The 21,255-nt window shown below is 44.3% G+C and overlaps 1 protein-coding gene across 1 annotated transcript in view; it reads right to left on the bottom strand.

Moving 5' to 3' along the window:
* LOC137570758 (enoyl-[acyl-carrier-protein] reductase, mitochondrial-like) overlaps positions 1–21,255 on the bottom strand; it is a 99,047-nt gene that overhangs the window by 17,088 nt on the left and 60,704 nt on the right. The window contains exon 5 of the mRNA XM_068279480.1: positions 11,965–12,067. Within this exon, the coding sequence (XP_068135581.1) occupies positions 11,965–12,067 (103 nt within the window). The remainder of the gene's footprint in view (positions 1–11,964; positions 12,068–21,255) is intronic.

Raw genomic sequence — 21,255 nt, 5'->3', positions numbered from 1 at the left:
TAGCATCAGGAGGTAGTGGACTACTGTCACACTTATACAGCGCTACGGAAGATGCTGGCGCTATATAAATAAAAAATATTAGCAATAAATAATAATCCATTGTTATCCTAGGAGGCCATTGTTTATTATTGTTAAAGGGAACACAAGGTGAGAGTGTTATGGAGGCTGCCATATGTATTTCCTTTTAAACAATACCAGTTGCCTTGCATGCCTGCTGATCTCTTTAGTTGCAGTAGTGTCTGATTCACCGTCCTGAAACAAGCATGTGGCTAATTCAGTCGGATTTGAGTCTGAGCACCTGATCTGCATGCTTGTTCAGAGTCTATGGCTAAAAGTATAAGATCAGGAGGACAGCCAGCCCACTCCCGTTTCTAGGGCCGTGCAGCATTGTGGCCACCCTGAGTGCTATTGGGAGGGGGGTGCTGTAATGGAGGGGGGAGCCGTAGCCACAGGGAGGCCAGCCCGACCTCTCCCTCTAACCGGGCCGCCCTCCGTGCTCCCCCCTCGGACAGCAGAGCTTAGATTATGTAGCTGCCCCCCCCCCCCCAGTATAGGTTAGATAGGTAGCTGCCCCCCAGTATAGGTTAGATAGGTAGCTGCCCCCCAGTATAGGTTAGATTAGGTAGGTGCCCCCCAGTATAGGTTAGATTAGGTAGGTGCCCCCCAATATAGGTTAGATTAGGTAGGTGCCCCCAGTATATGTTAGGTAGCTGCCCCGCAGTATAGGTGAGGTAGATAGGTGCCCCCCATAATGGAGGGGGGAGCCGCAGCGAGGGCAGCCCGACCCCTCCCTCCCTTCCTCTCCCCGGGCCGCCCTCCGTGTTCCCCCCTCGGACTGCAGAGTGAGCTCTCAGGGAAGCGCTGTAAATATCTACTCACCTCCCAGGTTCCATTTGCCGCTCACTCGCCGCTGGACTCCTCTCTGCATAGCCGGTATACACACGCTGCTCCCTGTTAAACAGGAAGCAGCATGTGTATCAGCGTCTATGCAGAGAGGAAACCGGCGGCGAGTGAGTCACTCTGCAGTCTGAGGGGGGAGCACGGAGGGGGGGGGGGGTCGGGGAGAGGAAGGGAGGGAGGGGTCGGGCTCCCCTTGCTGTGGCTCCCCCCTCCATTATTGGGGGCACCTACCTACCTCACCTATACTGGGGGCAGCTACCTAACATATACTGGGGGGCACCTACCTGATCTAACCTATACTGGGGGCACATTCCTAATCTAACCTATACTGGGGGGCAGCTACCTAATCTAACCTATACTGGACGGGCAGCTACCTAATCTAACCTATACTGGGGGCACTTACTTATCTAACCTGTATTGGGGGCTCCTACCTACCTACCTACCTAACTAGCCTATACAGGTGGCAATTATACTGGCTACCTATGTTGGAGGCACCTACCTAACTAACTTATACTGGGGGCACCTACCTATCTAACCTATGCTGGGGCAACTATTCTGGCTACCTATATTAGAGGCATCCACCTAGCTAACCTGTACTGGGGGCACCTACCTATCTAACTTATACCGGGGGTGCCTGCCTATCTAACCTATACTGGGGGCAACTATACTGGCTACCTATACTGGAGGCACCTACCTGGCTAACCTATACTGGAGGCAACTATACTGGCTCACCTGAGCCTGGCTACCTATACTGGGGGGACCTATAGCTGGCTACCTATACTGGGGTACCTATGCCTGGTTACCTATACTTGGGAGACCTATACTGAGTGCAACTAGACCTGGGTAACCTATACTGCGGGTATCTATATCTGGCTCCGCGGGGGGGGGGGGGGGCGCAATTTTTACACCCTCGCCCTGGGTGCATTTTAGCCTAAAAACTGCACTGAGCCAGCTAACTGGTATTTTTTAAAATTAAATAAATATGCCAGCATCCATGGTGAGGCATACTCAAGGTGTGAGATTTCTGATACTCAGCTGAGCTGACACAAAGACCTTCAGTTTCACAAAATATAGAGGCACACATTTTTCTGGAACAATAGTGGGAATACCCTATTAGACACAGCCCACCAATCTTGTCCATAGCACTGATAGAAGTGCTGTGATAAACCTTTATGCTTGTCTCTGGTGATGGAAAGGTAAAACACTGTTTATTTTAGGGCTTTGCAGGTCTTAAAAATGTAGTTATTGCTGTATAGTTTATTGGAGTACTCTGGGGCACCTGATAGTAGGGATGTTATAGGAGTAGCACCAGTTTAAGGTACACTAGGTGAACCACAACTGAAATTGAATGAAGATAAGAATGAAAAAATGAAGTCATCAATTAGAATCATAGTTGGGAAGGAAGATCAGTTGGTAGTGGAAGGTAAAAATGAACATCAAAACAGGCAAATAAGTCAGTGATGACAAAGGGAGGAAGTGAAGTTCAAACCCAAAAGCGGAAGCCAGCAGACAGTATTTCTTAATAGAGCAATTTAGAAATTTAGAAGATTTTTTGTCCATTGTCCAGGCTTCTGAATTTCACCCTGCTCCTCCGTTAGAGCCTTTTACCAATCAGTGATGTAGAAGGTCTGAAATGTAGTTCATTTCAGTCATGAAATGGCTTGGAGGTGCACCTAAACAAGCAATGTAATCTATATGGTGCTTGAACATTGTAAGTAACAGAAAGAGAGCCTGTAAAGCCAACAGAATACTGCATTGATGTCCACAGGAGGTGACTTGTTTAGGAGCCGGTAAAAGCTGGAGCAAGACTTGCAGATTCAAGTGCAGTGTCAGAAATATCAGCATGAGTTTGGTCATGAGCACACCAAAAGATCTTTATTTAGATCAGAGATCCCACCTGACCAGGTACAGCAAAGTCTGATGGTAGCTCCAGATAACAGGCCTGTTTGCTAACGTTCACCTGGGGATTATTTGAGAACATATGTAAAACTGCCAACCTAGCCCAAATGTATTAAAATGTAGCTGATTTTAGTTGGCAAATGGTTTTAACTCTTGCCTTCAGCATAACCAAAGCAAACATTTTAGAAATGTTTTAGAAATGTTAGACAATGAAAGGTTGTGACCACAACAAGACCATATTTACTATGCTGCTTTAGATTTATTTTAAGATTTGCTTTACGATTTATTTTTATTTTATTTCTTATTTATTTTATTCCGGGTATATACCTAACAGATACATTGTAATTGCCACTGTACAAACTAGGCTTTCTATCTTTGATAAGGAAACTAAATAAGAGAAAAGGAAACAAACAAGTCCTCAATACAGGAAAATGTACTGATAGTGCCTAAGTGGGTATCACAGATACCAGTACCTCAAACCATCAGTGCATTATATTACAGTGGGTCTACAACCTAGTTGATATAACTATAAATGTTGGATAGAAAGAAGGTAAAAAGACCTCAATTTCCAAAAAAAGGTCACCAATAATTAAAATCGTTTTAAAAAATGAAACTAAATAAGGCAACTAAAGCTCTTAGCTCAGTTAAGTGGCACAGGTAATTGAGAAAGTGTACTTGTTCATATACAGAAAAGATAGAAAATGTGTCCAACCTCCAGCATCTGACAGCTAATTTAATTGTTTCCTGCTAACTTGTTTGGCTCACCTATACCCTACCTTCTTGTTTGTTTGAAATGATCACAACATTGGGAGTAGGGTTAGTCAATGAGATGCAAATAATTCCAAGTAGATACAGGATTATTCAAATTTTGTCCTGCATACAAAAAAAAAAATTTTTGCACCTCAGTGACCATCCCTAGATAGGAGTATCAATAGAAGCAATTAGAAATGAGGTTTATAGAATTCCAAATTGATGTAGATTTTGTTTGCTAAATGTATGCAAATTTATGTAGCTTGAAAACGGACCAATCAATGCTGCTGCAGGGGCATTTGAATGGTCCATTTTCAAGCTGCATAAATTAGCATAATCCTTTACATTATCCTGTATTATTTGCTTGTTACCTACAATACGTAGAGGCAATGACTCAAACCATGCCAGGCAATAAAGATGATTTCATCCATACATTAACAGCAGAAAACAATTTCCATTTGGAGAAGGTTAAACACACTTTCCTGAGTACAAGGTCGTCAAAAACAGGACGTGAGGGGACATTTGTCAAACAGGGACATTGTCAACAATAGATTTTTGAGGTTCCAAATTTTTCCTACACTACTAAAAGCTGCAATAAAACATTTTGTATAGATATACCCTTCAATATGCAGTTTTGCCATTGTAAAATGTTGCTATGGTTTATTCCAATTAAGTGTCAACTGACTCAGCTACTTTTATTATATTATATATTTGAAAATGTTCTACTGTTCCATTTGGTGTAGTTTCCCTCAATGAAGCATTTATTGGTATGTTACCACCATTGCTCAATGTATTTAAGCTACATCCACAGCGTAATACTGTATATGAAATCATGCATTATAAAGTGATACATTTCAAGTTATCAGAGGATACCATACATTGAATATAAAGTAATGTATGTGTACTGGAGACTAAGAAATCTTGACCTGTAATCATTTTGGACTTTACAACAAGTGGTCCATTCCTTTGATTATGCATGTGGACACTCTACACACAGGGATTATGTTGTCAGTGTCACCTTAGGCATGCATTAGATGAACACAGCTTACTATTTATATTTAGTTAGAAAGCTCACATCTCTCATCTCGTGTGTAAAATGCCTGCTTAGCAGTGACTTCAGCATTTCTTGTCATTTAGACAGCTACACAACATAAGGATTGCTTAATACTAGGATTACATAACATGAATTAACATGAGCAGTGACTTTCTAATAGTTTTGTCAATAAATCAATATGGTGTTAGTTATTGCAGCTCCAGCATTGATGCTTCTGAAAAAAGGTTTGTGTGAGTTGTTTGTCATAATGGTCATTTTGTCAGCTATACACAAGAGGGCAGCATTGGACAGAGTGAAGAAACGCACACAATTTTTTCCTTTCACTAAGTTAGGATAGGAATGGCTTGTTCATTTTACAGAGTGTCACTTCTGTACAGAAAAATGAACTTCTGAAAATCCTTTTGATATCATTATCTACAAATCGCCAAACTCAAGTTCAGAAGAACAGGAAGTCACTACCAACAACTTTTGTGTGTCTAACTGCTGTGGGCAATTGAGCTCTACTGTAGCAATAATAATCCTATCAGACCATTTGTGCTGCACAGACATTTTTACAATAAAATTTCATCTTTACAAAAGTATGTAATGATTAGAGATGGCCCGAACCTCCGATTTTCGGTTCGCGAACCGGATTCGCGAACCTTCGCCAAAAGATCAATTTGTGCGAACTTTCGCGAACCGCAATAGACTTCAATGGGGAGGCGAACTTTGAAAACTAGAAACACTTATGCTGGCCAGAAAAGTGATAGAAAAGATGTTTCAAGGGGTCTAAAACCTGGAGGGCGGCATGGCGGAGTGGGATAGACGCCAAAAGTCCCGGGGAAAAATCTGGATTTGACGCAAAGCAGCGTTTTAAGGGCCCAAATCTCATTGAATGCTAAATTGCAGGCCTAAAGTGATTTAAAACATCTTGCATGTGTATACATCAATCAGGGAGTGTAATTAGAGTTCTGCTTCACACTGACACACCAAACTCACTGTGTAACGCACCGCAAACAGCTGTTTGTGTTGTGACGGCCGTGCTGGACTGGTGCGCACCATGGCGAGATTGCTCTTCCTCAGTGATATCAGGTTATGTCTGACTGCCTTGTCAACTTTCGATGGTTCTTTCTCCACCATTGTTAAAGCTTACATCTATTTTTTTAAATACTTCTTCTGCTTGCTTTTCAGTACCTGCAACGAGAATCTGTTATGGAGGGCAAGTCTGCCATTGTGAGTGACCACAGGTAATGGCCAGGAAATCAGGGTTCGAATTACGGTCTGGAGTGAGAGCCTAAGAAATGGATACCACCACCACACATCAAAGGAAGGCAGCAGGCATGCTGGGGCAAAGAAGCAGGAACGGCTACCACACATCCAAGGAAGGCAGCAGGCATGGCATGCACGTCCCGAGGTAGTGACCAAAAATAACAATACAGGAGGACTTTCGAGGCCTTGCTGTATATGAGATGAATCAACTTTAAATACTTTAACGTTGAAAATTGCTCCCACAACTGTTCCTCCCATAACTGTTCCTGTTCACGCTCCTCCACAGCTTCATCCACCACTCTACGCACGACACTCTCCAGGAAGTAAGCGTACGGGATCAAGTCGCTGATGGTGCCTTCACTGCGACTCACCAGGTTGGTCACCTCCTCAAACGACCGCATGAGCATGCATGCATTTCACATCAGTGTCCAGTTGTTGGGCCAGAACATCCCCATCTCCCCAGATTGTGTCCTTTTACTGTAATTGTACAGGTACTGGGTGACGGCTTTCTTCTGTTCTAGCAGGCGAGAGAACATGACCAGGGTGGAATTCCAGCTAGTCGGGCTATCACATATCAAGCGTCTCACCGGCAAGTTGTTTCTCCGCTGAATGTCTGCAAAGCGTGCCATGGCCGTGTAAGCCCACCTGAAATGCCCACACAACTTCCTGGCCTGCTTCAGGACGTCCTCTAAGCCTGGGTACTTTGACACAAATCTTTGAATGACTAGATTCAGGACATGTGCCATGCAGTGACACCACTTGCCTCTCAACTTCACGGTACAGTTTGGGTATCGCCTTTTTAGAGAAATACGACACACTAAAACATTTCCAAACTGCTCAGCCCCCCTGGGGTGATGGCACTATGGTGGCATCAGCAGTTGACGTTGAAGGGCATGTTGGCTGGCGCCGGACACTGCCACCAGCTGTTTCTGACGACGGGATCCCCCTGCTTCTTTCAGCAACTCGTCTCCTCCTACTCCTCTCTGGCTCCCCCTCTGAACTGTCCCCTTGGTCATCTTGTCTCTTAGGATCCCACGTGGTATCCGTATCATCGTCATCATCATAATCATCCTGCCCAGCTTCGCTGGCCTCAGACACCTCCATAACTGCACCAACAGCAGGTAATTCATCATTCTCACACGTTACGTCCATAGTGTCGCAGCCTAACTCAGACATATGAGGTGGTGTAACTTGTTGTTACAACCATTGGCTACATATGAGGTGGTGTAACTTGTTGCTACAACCAGGCGCTAAGCCTTCATCTGGTTGTAACAAAAATGGCTGTGAATCAGTTAATTCCCCACCAATTAACTCCTGCGAAGTGTCAAATGCAGTGGCTGTGGTGCTTGTAGTAGCGCTGGTGGCTGTGAAAGATGAGGTGTTCTGTGTTAAATAGTCAACCACGTCCTGATAATCTTGGGTGTTCATTATTGTTACAACCAGGTCCGGACGGCATATCTCCAACCTGCCTGAAAACCTGTGCTAGCCAGCTGGCCCCCGGTCCTCACTTCCATCTTCAACAAATCACTGTTGATGGGCAAAGTTCCATCCTGCCTCAAAAAATCTGACATCATCCCAGTCCCCAAGAAACCTGGGGTCACAGATCTAAACAACTACAGACCTGTTGCCTTAACCCCAATTATCATGAAAACATTTGAAAGACTGGTTCTCTCGCACCTGAAGCACCAAACCGCCACTCTATTGGATCCCCTCCAGTTTGCTTACAGGGAGAACAGGTCAGTAGAAGACGCCGTTAATATCTGCCTGCAACACATCACAGCTCAACTGGACAGACCTAACACCTATGCCCAGATCCTCCTCCTAGACTTCAGCTCCGCCTTCAACACCATCTGCCCAAACATCCTGCACGTCAACCTCCTACAACTCGGTATCAGCCCTATTCTTTGCGCCTGGATCAAAGACTTCCTCACCAACAGGACACAGCTAGTTAGAATTGGCAGCTGTTCCTCCAGTGTTAGAATCACCAATACAGGCGCTCCGCAAGGATGCGTACTATCCCCGATCCTCTTTTCCCTATACACAAACAACTGCACCTCCTCGGCTGACACGGTTAAGGTCATCAAGTTTGTAGATGATACCACCGTCCTTGGCCTCATTGGCGAAGACAGGGAACAAGAATATCGGAACGAGATTGAGCGGATCTACAATTGGTGTAAGGTTAATAAACTCGTTCTAAATACGGCAAAAACTGTGGAGCTGATCGTGGACTTCAGAAAGAATGCACCTCCTCCCAGCCCGATTTCCATTGAAGGAACTGAGGTCTCCAGGGTGCAAAGTGCTCAGTTCCTGGGCACCACCATCACTGACAGGTTGAAGTGGGATGTGAACACCACCATAACACAAAAGAAGGCCCAGCAGAGGCTGTTCTTCCTCAGACAATTGAGGAAGTTTGGAATGCCACGTGAACTACTGATCAGGTTCTATACGGCCACTATTGAGTCTGTCCTCAGCTCCTCCATCACTGTTTGGTACTCAGGGGCGAGCGAAAAAGACAAGCACAAACTCCAGCGAGTGATAAAAGCTGCTGAGAGGATTATCAGGTCACCCTTGCCCCCCCTGGACCTTCTCCACACATCCAGAATGAGGTCCAGGGCCAACAAGATCACACAGGACCCCTCCCACCCTGGTTGCCGTTTCTTTAACCTCCTTCCCTCAGGACGCCGCTACAGGGCCATTCACACAAAAACCACCAGATACAGAAACACCTTTTTCCCCCAAGCAGTCCTCCTCCTCAACTAGCTTTCTCCAACAACATCCCGCAGTCTCCACCAGCCACGCAAGGAGTCATGTCTGCATGTTTGAACTCTAGCCGTGGCATCAAACCACACCCCACGACTAGCCGCTAGCATCACATGTTTACAATTTGCATTATCTCGTGTTGTCATTGCACTACATTGTTGTTGCTGCTGTTATTTCTTGCTGCTGTCGCTCCTGTTGTTGTTCACACTACTGTTGTTATTGCACTATGCCGAATGCCATTTTTTACCACAAATAATTCCGGGTGCGGTACCTGACGCACTTGGCGAATAAAGCTTATTCTATTCTATGGGACGTGCCTTCTTCTGAGCACTGTGCTGTGGGCCAGGGCCGCACAAAATCACATCAACACGACCTCGCACAGACCTGCCGGGTGGCCTTCCTCTGGGTCTGCTTCTACCTCTGCCTCTACCTGTTTTGTCCGTTTTGTCCATATTGGGGGGGGGGGATGAAGTGAAAAGTATGCACTGACTTGACTAATACAATGTGCAGTCACACAGGTGCAGTTAACAGGTATGCACGGAGTGGTATATCACACTGCGTGCACTCATGTAGGTAGGTGGGTGCACTGTGAACAACAGGTAGGTATATGCAGTGATGGGTATTACAATGTGCACCTGTCAGTCACACACAGACAGGTACTGGACAGGCACAGTGACACTGCGCGCGCTCACGTAGGTAGGTGGGTGCACTAAAGTAAACAACAGCAGATAGGTATATGCAGTGGGTATTACAATGTGCACCTGTCACACACAGACAGGTACCGGACAGGCACAGTGACATTGCGTGCGCTCACATAGTTGGGTAGGAGCACAGTGAACAACAGGTAGATATATGCAGAGGGTATTACAATGTGCACCTGTCACACACAGACAGGTACCAGACAGACACAGTGACACTGCGTGTGCTCATGTAGGTGGGTGGATGCACAGTGAACAACAGGTAGGTATATGCAGTGGGTATTACAATGTGCAACTATCACACACAGACAGGTACCGGAAAGGCACAGTGACACTGCGTGCGCTCACATAGGTGGATGGGTGCACACTGTACAGTGAACAAAAGGTAGGTATCTGCAGTGGGTATTACAATGTGCACCTGTCACACACAGACAGGTACCGGACAGGCACAGTGACATTGCGTGCGCTCACGTAGTTGGGTAGGAGCACAGTGAACAACAGGTAGATATATGCAGAGGGTATTACAATGTGCACCTGTCACACACAGACAGGTACCGGACAGACACAGTGACACTGCGTGTGCTCATGTAGGTGGGTGGATGCACAGTGAACAACAGGTAGGTATATGCAGTGGGTATTACAATGTGCAACTATCACACACAGACAGGTACCGGACAGGCACAGTGACACTGCGTGCGCTCCATAGGTGGGTGGGTGCACACTGCACAGTGAACAACAGGTAGGTATGTGCAGTGGGTATTACAATGTGCACCTGTCACACACAGGCAGGTACCGGACAGGCACAGTAACACTGCGTGCGCTCACGTAGGTGGGTGCACAGTGAACAACAGGTAGGTATATGCAGTGGGTATTACAATGTGCACCTGTCACACACAAACAGGTACCAGACAGGCTCAGTGACACAGCGTGCGCTCACGTAAGTGGGTGGGTGCACAGTGAACAACAGGTAGGTATATGCAGTGGGTATTACAATGTGCACCTGTCACACACAGACAGGTACCGGACAGGCACAGTGACACTGCGTGTGCTCACGTAGGTGGGTGGGTGCACAGTGAACAACAGGTAGTAGGTATATGCAGTGATGGGTATTACAATGTGCACATGGCACACACACAGGTAGTCACTGAATGTGCTGGGCCTGGCAGTGGCACACACAGTAGGAATTACCAAGGCTGTCTATGCAACACAAGTGTCTGTGGGACACACACACACACACACACACACACACACAAAAATAGATCACAAGAACAAGATAAGCTCTCAAAAGAGCTGTTGAGGGGTGCTTTTTTAGCAATAAGAATCAGCAAGGAGCAAGCTAACAAGCCTACAAGAGCCTAACTAATCTTTCCTCATGAGAGTCTACAGCAGCTTTCCCTTCTCTAATTACTGCAGGCATACGAGTGAGTAAAATGGCTGACGCTGCCTGCCTTTTATTAGGGGGGAGTGGCTCCAGGAGGGAGTGTAGCCAGATTTGCTACAATGTGCCTGCTGACTGTGATGTAGAGGGTCACAGTTGACCCTCATGATGCACTATGGGGGCGAATCGAACTTCCGGTAAAGTTCGCGGTTCTACGCGATCGCGAACCCCAGAAATTCGCCTGGAACCGTTTGCCAGTGAACCGTTCGGGCCATCTCTAGTAATGATATGGCAATTAGTCACTTTAGATTCCTTTTTTGTCACTGAACAAAAAAAGTTGCCCAGTGTCCACACTTTTACAAATGTGCCAGAATGTTACTGACACACATTTTAGGTAAGTGAGACCACCCAATGAAGCTGTCTATCTTTTTACCTATTGTAAAATGTCCACCCCATAGTGTGGTTACCAAAACTGCATCCTATCCCCGTAAAAAGGGTATCATGTATATTTTAGTGATGAAAGAGAACCTGAGGCGAAGAACCCTTAGAGAGGAACCAGATACTTATCTATAAAGAGTGAAGCTTCTGGATCCTCCAGAGATTTCCTGTGTCCTCCTCACCTTGATCTCCACTTTCTGGGCCCCCCTCTTAGATGATGGCCACTCACCCCGGCGTGCATGAACGTAGCCGTTCTGTACCTGCATAAGTATGGCCATGTCTGTGCACAACATACTCGCACAGGTGCTGTATGGTTGCGCTCATGCACAGTGGGCAACACCACCATGGTGCATATCTGACATGGCTGTTTTCCAAGGGTCTGTGCCCCGCAATGGTGGGGGCGAGGAAGACACAGGAAGCCTCTGGACTACCGAGAGTCTTCCCTCTATCTAGGTATGCATTTGTTTTTACTTTCATTTTTTGCCTCAGGTACACTTTTAACATAAATGTTTTTTAGAGTCTGAGAAACCTGAACTCAGAGGAGACAGGTGCTGAAGGGGTGGGGCCACAAGGCCACATATTGATCTTCCTTTAACGAGTTACCAGTCATTGCTTATGTCTCATTCGCCAATTTCCATTAGTATAAGACCCTTCCTAGAAGGTAATCTGGGATTACTTTGAGATTGGATTTACACTGGGCCAGCCTCTGGGACTGCTATGCACTAAGGGCACTTTAGTATCAATAAACTGATTTGTGACTCATTTCTCCTAATTCAAGATAAAACAGTCTGTGTGAACACTATTAGCATACTTTTTTAACATATTTTTTTCTTTCTTACCTGTTCCTAATGACATTAATGGTATTTACTCCCATTGATGCACAAATCTGTATCACAGCTTGTCCCACACCACTGTTTGCACCATTTTGAATCACAGTGTCACCTTGGGGAGATGAGACATCCAGACTTATTCAGCAATCAATCCAAATTCAGCTTACTTTAGAGCAACTATACCACGATACTTGCCTGCTGCTTATTACATTTTTAAATGAAGAACAGAAAATAGAACAGAAAAAAAAAACAGTAAATTCAGCAGAGAGAAGAAAAACTTTACCTAATTAGACAATTTTAAATTTAAGATATGAAACAGCTCATCCACTTCTTCTCACTAGGTTAGATTGATTTTGTAAAACCAATGAAAACACACATCCAATACTTGTAACTGTGGCAACAATATTTTGGTAGGACTTGCCAAGATTTTGACCTCACTGCTTATACAGCATAATTCACTGCTTGGATTATTCAGAAGTCATCACACAGCACAGAGTCCAATTGTATCCTCACCACGTATCTTCTTTATTTTCACTGCAGTGAGCTTTTCTTCTGTGTAAATGAGAAATCTCTGTATCTATCTCTTATGACAGCAGATGAAATGGGTTGTAACACTGCTGCAAATGTGCTTGCCATAAAAAGGTGATATGTTTTGACCTAAGACATAGCCTTAGACATTGCTTCTTCTTATTAATTATATTTTTTTCCTTAAAGCAACACTATTGTTATCCTGTAGTGCAGCTCTACAAACGCTCATACACACGTGCATCTTTTCCCCCAAACTAATGTCAAACTTGTCTGTTGGACCAAAGATTGGGCAGGTGTTCTTGTGGTAAATGACTAGACCAGCGACTGATAAGAGGCAGTTTGCCTGATCCAACCGGCGAATCAAATGACCAACTATCGTGCAGGCTGGCCACGTGTGTACAAGTTGTTTGCATGACTTGATATTTTTTTTATGCAGATATGGTGCAGACAGTATTTAACCTGTTGCCGACCGCATCATGCCGATGGGCGTGGCCGCGGCGGCAGCCCCAGGACCGCCTAACGCCGATTGGTGTAAAGTCCTGGGGCCAGCTAATGCAGGAGATGATCAAGATCGCGCGCAGGTTGCATGTGCATCTCCTGCTTGGGGGGCGGAGCTCCGCCCCACCTTCAGTCTCCGAGCGGCTATTGCCGCTCGGGAGACTGTTAGATGGCGTGATCGTCATCTATTTGCATGCACAGCACTGCGATCAGCAGCAGCGCTGTACTGGGGACAGCCGTGTCACACGGCTGTCCCCCTGGGGGACAAGAGAGCGATCGGCTCTCATAGGCATAAGCCTATGACAGCCGATCTCCGTAATTGGCTGGCTGTGGGGAGGGAGGGAGAAAAAAATTCAAGAAACAGGGTTTTTTTTATTAAAAACCAACAACAATAATATTTATTAAAAAAAATAAACATGGGAGGAGCGAGCAGTGGCCAATTTGACTGAAAATGGCCTGGTCACTAGAGGGATTTAGCACTGCAGTCCTCAAGAGGTTAAATTAGTTGGCTGCTTAGTTGGTCAGCGCGCATTTACCTACTGCTCATGCAAACAACCAGTTGTGTGGTTCGTCATGTTGGGTGGTTGGTCGTGCATTAAATTGCACGTGTGTATGTTACGTACCTAATAAACCTTGTGATAAGGCTGCATACAATCCAGTCTTATCAGCTTAAGAGCCTTTCCCAGTCTTTGTAATGGGGCCTTTCTAACCTCCAATAGATCTCTAATGCCAAAGGAAAATCCAGCACTGGATCAGACTTTTGGGCACCAAGCCCATATGTAGGCTGCCAGGCCTCTGCCTTGGTGCAGAGGAAATCTATAATGCAGCCAGGACTGGGAGGGGTATATCTGGAAATCCATACCAAGAATTCGGCCAAAACAGGGAACTTGATGGGATTTAGGAGCACTCCTATCAGAGACAACAGGAAGTGATGGGAAAGACGGAATATGGTGTCAACACTGTATAGTATACAGATTTACCAGAATTTTTATTTAAAGTGATCCACTACCACATTGCTTTCAAGTAAGGGGAGTTCCCGTTTAAATTCTTAGAAACAAAGACATAGTGGCATGGCACTGTGTAGTTCTACTTTGTGTTTGAAAATAATATTTGATGTTTTGGGTATTCCGCTCCTCCTCATTGAATACATCAAAATCATCTAAATATTATGTGCCTACCTGTCATATTGTATGCTGGCTTCTTTACATTTGCAGGATCTCATCTCCACCCTTTGAAAGGTAGATAACAGAAACCACTAGGATTTGTACTTGTTTTATAAGTCTTTGTTGTGTTACACAATGACCATATGCTCCTGGTGATCCAAGAAAACGATGTACTGAGCAGATATTATTCACTAGCTAGATAATGGAGTAGCTACAGAACCAAATGATCTTTGGTATGTATCTTGAATCGTATGTGTGTGTCACAGGCTCATGTTTCCAGTGTTCCTGTAATGGGCTCCTTGGGTCCTGCATCATCCTTGGGTGCTGTCTCTGGAAGGCTTCCATAATAACGGGGACACCATCCACTTGCCTGCCGATCAGGCACACTACTGGGGAGTGTGGGTGTGGCACGTCAGACTTCTTGTGCAAAGCAAAGCAACAGCACTGGCAGAAAGACAAGGGTTATTTGAATCCTGTCCAAGTCAGGGTCCAGTTCTGTGTCATATCATCTCGGAGCTGTGGCATGAGTTCATGTCTTTCTATCTTGTGCCAGTTTGTCCATCAGTCCTGTCAGTCTGCCCGCGAATCCTATCAGTCTGCCTGCCAGTCCTGTCAATCCACCCTGCCAGTCCTGCCCACCAACTCCACCTGTCCTGCTTCCCATACATTGTTGGGTCCACTCCTTTATGTGTGTACTTGTGTGTGTTTTCTCCTGGTCCTTTGGTCCCATTTGCTCTTAAAAAATCATCATCATCGCGGGAGTGCAATGGGGGAGCGTGCAACAAAGCACAATTCGGCCAGAGTACCAGGCCATCTAGCGGGGGACAGGAGTGGCCTCAAGGGGGCTGGAGGAAGCCCCAGGTAAGTATAAAGCCTGCAACTTAGTTTGTTTCAGGTACACTTTAAAAGATATAACTATATTATATAAACGGTGTAAAAAATATACTTTCCCTTGAAAACAACTTTCGTAACACTGTGTTAATTATTTTTTCAAATAATTTGTTGTAAGTTTAAAAAAAAAAAAGAAAAGACTCTTTTTAGGGAAAAAAAAAAAAGAAATGTGTGACGTTGCCATATGTGCAGTTTTAATTTTGTCCTGTGCTATAGACAGGTGAATACAAATGTGACAGCTGTAAGTGTGATCGCTTCTCAGATGCGTGTGACAACAACAGCTGTGCATGCATCAGGAGCTCTAGAGGTATATCCATAGATCTTACTGTGACTTACATGTGTGGAATCGCATACATATGGGAATGTTAGAAGGGTTTTTAGAAGCTTCATTACATTTGAAGTAGAAAACTAATCATTAGCACACATCATAAAGCCCACATTGTCAACAATGTCTCTGACTCACTTCCATGATCAGTGTCCTGTGGGAAAATCCTACACAATTCACGAATGCTTACATATTGGGTGGTCAAAGCAGAAAAAGCTCACCAATTTGAAAAAAAAAAAAAACAAAATGCACCAATTATAATATATATATATATATATATATATATATATATATATATATATATATATATATATATATATAACTGGATATACCGTATTTTTTGCGACTGCACATCTAACGCTAGGGCTTATTTTAGGGGTAGGTCTTATATTTTGAGCATAGATCATATTTTCAGGGAATGTGTTAAATTTGGGGAGACAGGGTATACCCGGGGAGAGAAAGAGGACACAAGGGGGAGCGGTGGAGACATGGGGGACACTTTAGGGACAAAAGGGGGCACAGGGCCGGTTTAAGCAACAATGGGGCCCCAGGGAAAAATAAACCTGGGGGGCCCCCCAACAGATACCCCAGAACAAAAATCGGCATTAGGAGACCTTTTTTGCAGCTGGTATAGTCAGGGTGTGAAGCCCCAATCGGTCAGAGCTCCACATTCTGCCTACCCCAGCCTGCATGGGGGACAAGGGGTTAAAAAGTTTCAGGAGGGGGGACCCCACATAATTTTTTTAAAAAAAATTCCAACACTCTAAACATAAAAACAAAATTGGGAAAATAGGAAAAAATGCCAGGGATCTTCATGCAGCCATATTGAGGCTGTATAGCGATCCCTGGCTAAAGCGCTGCGGCTGCATATGGACCCCCAGGAAACCCCATCAGGAAATGTATTGCTCTTTCTCTTGATGCATGTAAAATTACACTACCGTTAGGTTTGCTACTAAAAGTGACATTTACCGCATTTAAAAGTATACTTTTTTCCTTCAAAACTTTAAAATTGATTTTCTCAAAAACTATAAGGTCTTTTTGAAAAATTGTTTTTTCCTCCTCTCCTTAACATATCCTGCAAATTTAGGGTTTCTAGCATTTAAGGTGGATTTGCTATTGACCATTAAAGTCGGCAGGTTTTTAAATGTGTATTTTTTTTCCTTTGAAACTTTAAATTGGATGCCCCCTTCGCCTCTATGGTAGCGCCGGCCCTGAGGGGGCACATGACGGACAGAAGGGGACACACTGGGGACACAGGAGGACACATAATTAGTGGAGAACATCTGCAAGATGCTCCTGGACCATGGATGCACCAGGTTTAGTATATTTTTTCCCTGGTATTTTCCCCTGTAAACCTAGGTGCGTCCTATAGTCTGGAGCATCTTATATGCTGATAAATATGGTATTTAAGGGTGGTCGCTAATTTGCAGGTTGCCTAAGTCATATTAGTCTGGCGTTTCTTATTTTTATAGCATGCATATCCTAATGACCCCATTAGCCAAGCACAACTTGTTGTGGGGAAAATCATCTCAAGAAGCGCCTGACATTTGTACATTTGTTGGGATTACTCCATAAATGTGTATGAATACTTTCCAAACACTTCTTGGTGCTTATAATTTGCTACAAATAACTTACATAGGTTTGTTTGTATGTGATCCATTTTTTCCTATCAAGTTTTTATACTGGGCTACCTGAATGCTGATTGTTGAAGTGGGAGGACAAAAGAAAACCAGATAAGGCAAAGTATAATGAAATTCTTTAGGAAATCCTGCTGGCCTTGCCCTTTACCAGAAAGTTGTCATTGAGAAGAAGGTTCACCTTCCAACATGACACTGGCCACAATTCACTAAGATCATGCTGGAGATAATAAGGCAAGAGAAAACTTCATTCCTTAAGTTACCTCCTCTGTAGTTATTTTCACACACAGTTAATTAACAGCCTGTCTATAACTTTAGAATTCTGGAGTTATTTTAAGGATTGAAGAGTTAATGTAAAGACAGAAGAGTTAACTTTAAGTTTGCCTGAGGTAAAATGTTTCCTGAATACTACATGCCTCGTCACCATGGTGATAACTATAGAAACCGTATTAAAGACAGGAGATAAGCTTAGTGAATTGAGGCCAATAACCCAAAACACACAGAAAAACTGAACAAAACAGTGGCTGAAGGAGAAAAAGCTGAATGTTGTTCTGTGGTCTAGTCCAAATCCAGACTTAAAGTGACAGGAGCATGGAGGCTGTCACCTTATAAACAATGCCAGTTGCCTGGCTGTCATGCTGCACTTCCGAATTTAGTTGCTTTGGTGTCACACACCTGCAACAAGCATGCAGCCAGTGTAGCCAGTCCACAGTCAAAGCATCGGATCTGCATGCTAATTCTGGACTAGTAAAAGCTGTGCTCATACAAGGCAGGGAGCGTAGATATGTCAGAAGGTCCACATGTTGCAACAGTGGGGACAGGGAGTACACAGGAAGCCTCTGGACTATCCAGAGACTTCCCTCTACCTAGCTAATGCCTTGAGTACATTTTAATGACCCCCCCCCCCCCCCCCGATACTCTGCCAGAGCTTTAATTAGTATTAGGTCTCTGTTTGCTGCTCCCTGTCCGAGTTCTTGATCGCCAAACCTCTTCTGCTCTTTCCAGCTTAATCCTTTGCTTTGTTTAACTACTTGAATTTAGATGCTGATATTTTTTATTACTTTGTCCTACTGGCTCCTGATCTTGCATTTTGTTTATGACCTTCCTTTGATATCAACTTGGTACTGCAACTTAGTTCTGTATATTATGTATATAGTGTTGGCTTTTAGCTTGATATTTAGTATCGCTGTTTGCTGTGCTTGACGTTAGCACTAATATTATTTTGTGCTGTGCTGGGGAATATATAACCAATATACATTTGTTGAAATTAATATAACAATAAATCTACAGCTGTGGACAGTGGGACTGCAATAAACATATCCTTGTCTTCTAATAACTATTTGCTCACCCTGTTGCAATTTGAAAACCTATTGGCCTCTGTGTAGTATCTAATGACTTTGGAGGACTTGGAAAATTGCTTGCATGCCTTTCTATTTAGAAGGCAATTGGCAATATATTTGAAAAGATTCGGCATGGGTCAGAATGAAAACCACTTCATGCAAAAATACAACTTCATTGATGATATTGCTAGTCCGGCCATTTTAGCATATAAAGGTGCATACACTCCTTTGACTGATGGCACCCGTCGGGGATCGAGACCTGATCCCCTCAGGGACATCGCTGGGTCAGCTTGTACAGACATGAAGTCAGCTGTGTAGCTGTCAATGCATTCTGTTGCTATGTGGAGGGGTGCAGGAAAATGGAGCGGCATGTACGTGAGTGATGTCACATGGCAGTTGGGGGAGAGTTGTGCACAAAGGAGTTGGCCATTTCTCGACCAAGTTGATCCATTGGGCAGATCACTTATGGAGTAGTGGTCGGGGGGGGGGGGCTTTACACACGCCTATCGGTTTAGGCTATTATCGGCCCTTCTGCAGACTCTTGTCATGAGTGTGTATGAGGCTTATGGACAATGGCCTTTTTCCAATTAACTTTTTCCTGAGTTTTCTCCCAGGAGATAAATAATCGAGAAAGTACTAGCAAATAATATAAAACTTATTTTGAGTAATTTCTTGCTTGGTGGAAACTTCAAATGTATTATTATGTGATTTGAAAGTATCTCCTTGGAGAAAACTCAGTAGAAAAGTTAATAAGATATGACCCAATGTCTCTGTGTGCATGTGTTATATATCTAAATGCTCTTTTGTTATGGCGTGAACTAGTACCTAAAGCATAGCAGTAACCATCAGGATTAATCTCTCCACTGACTTGAAAATACCAGAGCAACTAAAACTGTTTATTTTTTTCCAACACAAGTGAGCTTGCTACTTTATGCTCATCGGAAACCAAGGTGTGTTCAGAATCACTTGTCTTGATTCCAGGCAGCTTTCTAATTTCCCATGGTAGTGCAGGTCCTTAAATCTCAGCTCAGAGATGGGTAGTTCCATGGTAATTTGTTCCACTACCACTATAATGCTTTCCATGAATGATGTTTGAGTTTGAGCCCTTGAGACTTCATACATTATTCTGTACGGCCTTGCGAGAATGGTTCTTCTCATATCATAATGTTGTTCTAGATTTTGTAATTAATGGACTAAAGGAGTTAATTGCTTTTAGGGGGAAGATGTTATGCTAGTGCAGGAGGCTGGAGATTGTGTAACTTTGTTTTTCCATTTACCAGTATGTGTTTTTTTTTTTTATTCTTGTCAATTTTACACATTCTTGTCAAACCCAAAATCCCAATAAACATTTTTTCCTTTATATTATTATATTTAAAGAATATCCATAGCCACTTTCTAAGGAAATCTCTCAGTCATATACAATATAGGCACATGCTGGGGTTATGTCAGTGACACTACTGACTAAACAGATACATGTCTTTATCTGGCCAAGAATATGGCTGATGTGTGTATACATTTTCACCAGATTATGCCAGTTTGGCATCAGATTTGCTAATATTCAGTCAAGATGCTGGAGAAGGAAGAGAAACCTTGGAATTAGATCAGGGGTCTAGTCCTAGGAAAAGTAGCGAGTGGACTCACTCCGAAAAACTTGCGCAAAAAAATGGGTGTGGTCAAGCATAACGTGGGTGGGGTAATGGGTGGGGCCAAATATACATGACCTTAGCAGTGATGTAAAAGGTTTGCCGGGGGAAGTTTGAGCTCTGCCGTAGTGCATCCCCCAAAAATAGATGTAATCTGATAGCATTTCACCAAAAAGACACGTAATCTGGTAGAAGTTCCTCCAAAATACAGATAATATGGTAGAGATTCCCCCAAAATAGACAATGTGGCAGTACACATAATCTGGAAGCAGTTCCCCAAATACGCAAAACCTGACAGCGGATCACCCAAAATACACGTAACACCCAAAATACATGTAATCTGGCAGCAGTGGTCCCCCAAAAATACATAATCTGGCAGCAGTTCCCCAAAATACGTGAAATCTATCAGCAGCCATTCCCCTAACATACACATAATCTGGCAGCGGTTCCCCAAAATACACTTAATCTGTTAACAGCGGTTCCCCAAAATGCAGATAATCTGACAGCATTTCCCCCAAAATAAGTACCCCCAGCATAAGTAGCCAGGTCTACAGGTGTCCCCAGTATAAGAAGCCATGAGTATAGTTGTCCCCAGAATAGGTAGCCAGGTGTACAATGTCCCCAGAATAGGTAGCCAGGTGTATAGATGTCCACAGAATAGGTGGCCAGGTTTATATTTTCCATAAGTAGCCAGGTGTGTAGTAGTCCCCAGTATATGTAGCCAGGTCGGTGTATAGCTGTCCCCAGTATATGTACCCAGGGGGTATATGTGCCCAGTATATGTAGGCAGGGGTATATGTCCTCAGTATATATAGCCAGGGGGATATGTGCCCAGTATATTTAGGCAGAGGTATATGTCCCCAGTATATGTAGCCAGGGGGATATGTGCCCAGTATATGTAGTCGGGTATATGTGCCCAGTATATGTAGCCAGGGGGATATGTGCCCAGTATATGTAGTCAGGAGTATATGTCCCAGTATATGTAGTCAGGGGTATATGTCCCCAGGTAGCTAGTCTAGCCGCGCACAGAGCAGAGCATCCCCTGTGAGTTGCGGCTGCAACAACGGCGGTAAGTCTCCACCCACTTTAGCCGCCGAACTTTAAAAATACTGGAGGGGAGAGCCAGGAAGGAGAGCCCCTAGGTGAGGGAGGGGGGGGGGGGGGAGATGTCCGCCCTTCCCCGCTGTCCCCATAGCTCTCCTTCTCTGCGCTGCTCCCCTCTACACAAGCCAGGGTGGACAGCGTCCACGCTGAGGAAAAAGTAAGTGGACGTCG

Source organism: Hyperolius riggenbachi, chromosome 4 (assembly GCF_040937935.1).
Source record: "Hyperolius riggenbachi isolate aHypRig1 chromosome 4, aHypRig1.pri, whole genome shotgun sequence".
In the NCBI taxonomy this organism is placed as follows: domain Eukaryota; kingdom Metazoa; phylum Chordata; class Amphibia; order Anura; family Hyperoliidae; genus Hyperolius; species Hyperolius riggenbachi.
Note: the sequence above shows the minus strand (reverse complement) of the source record. Positions and strands in the feature narration are given on the sequence as shown.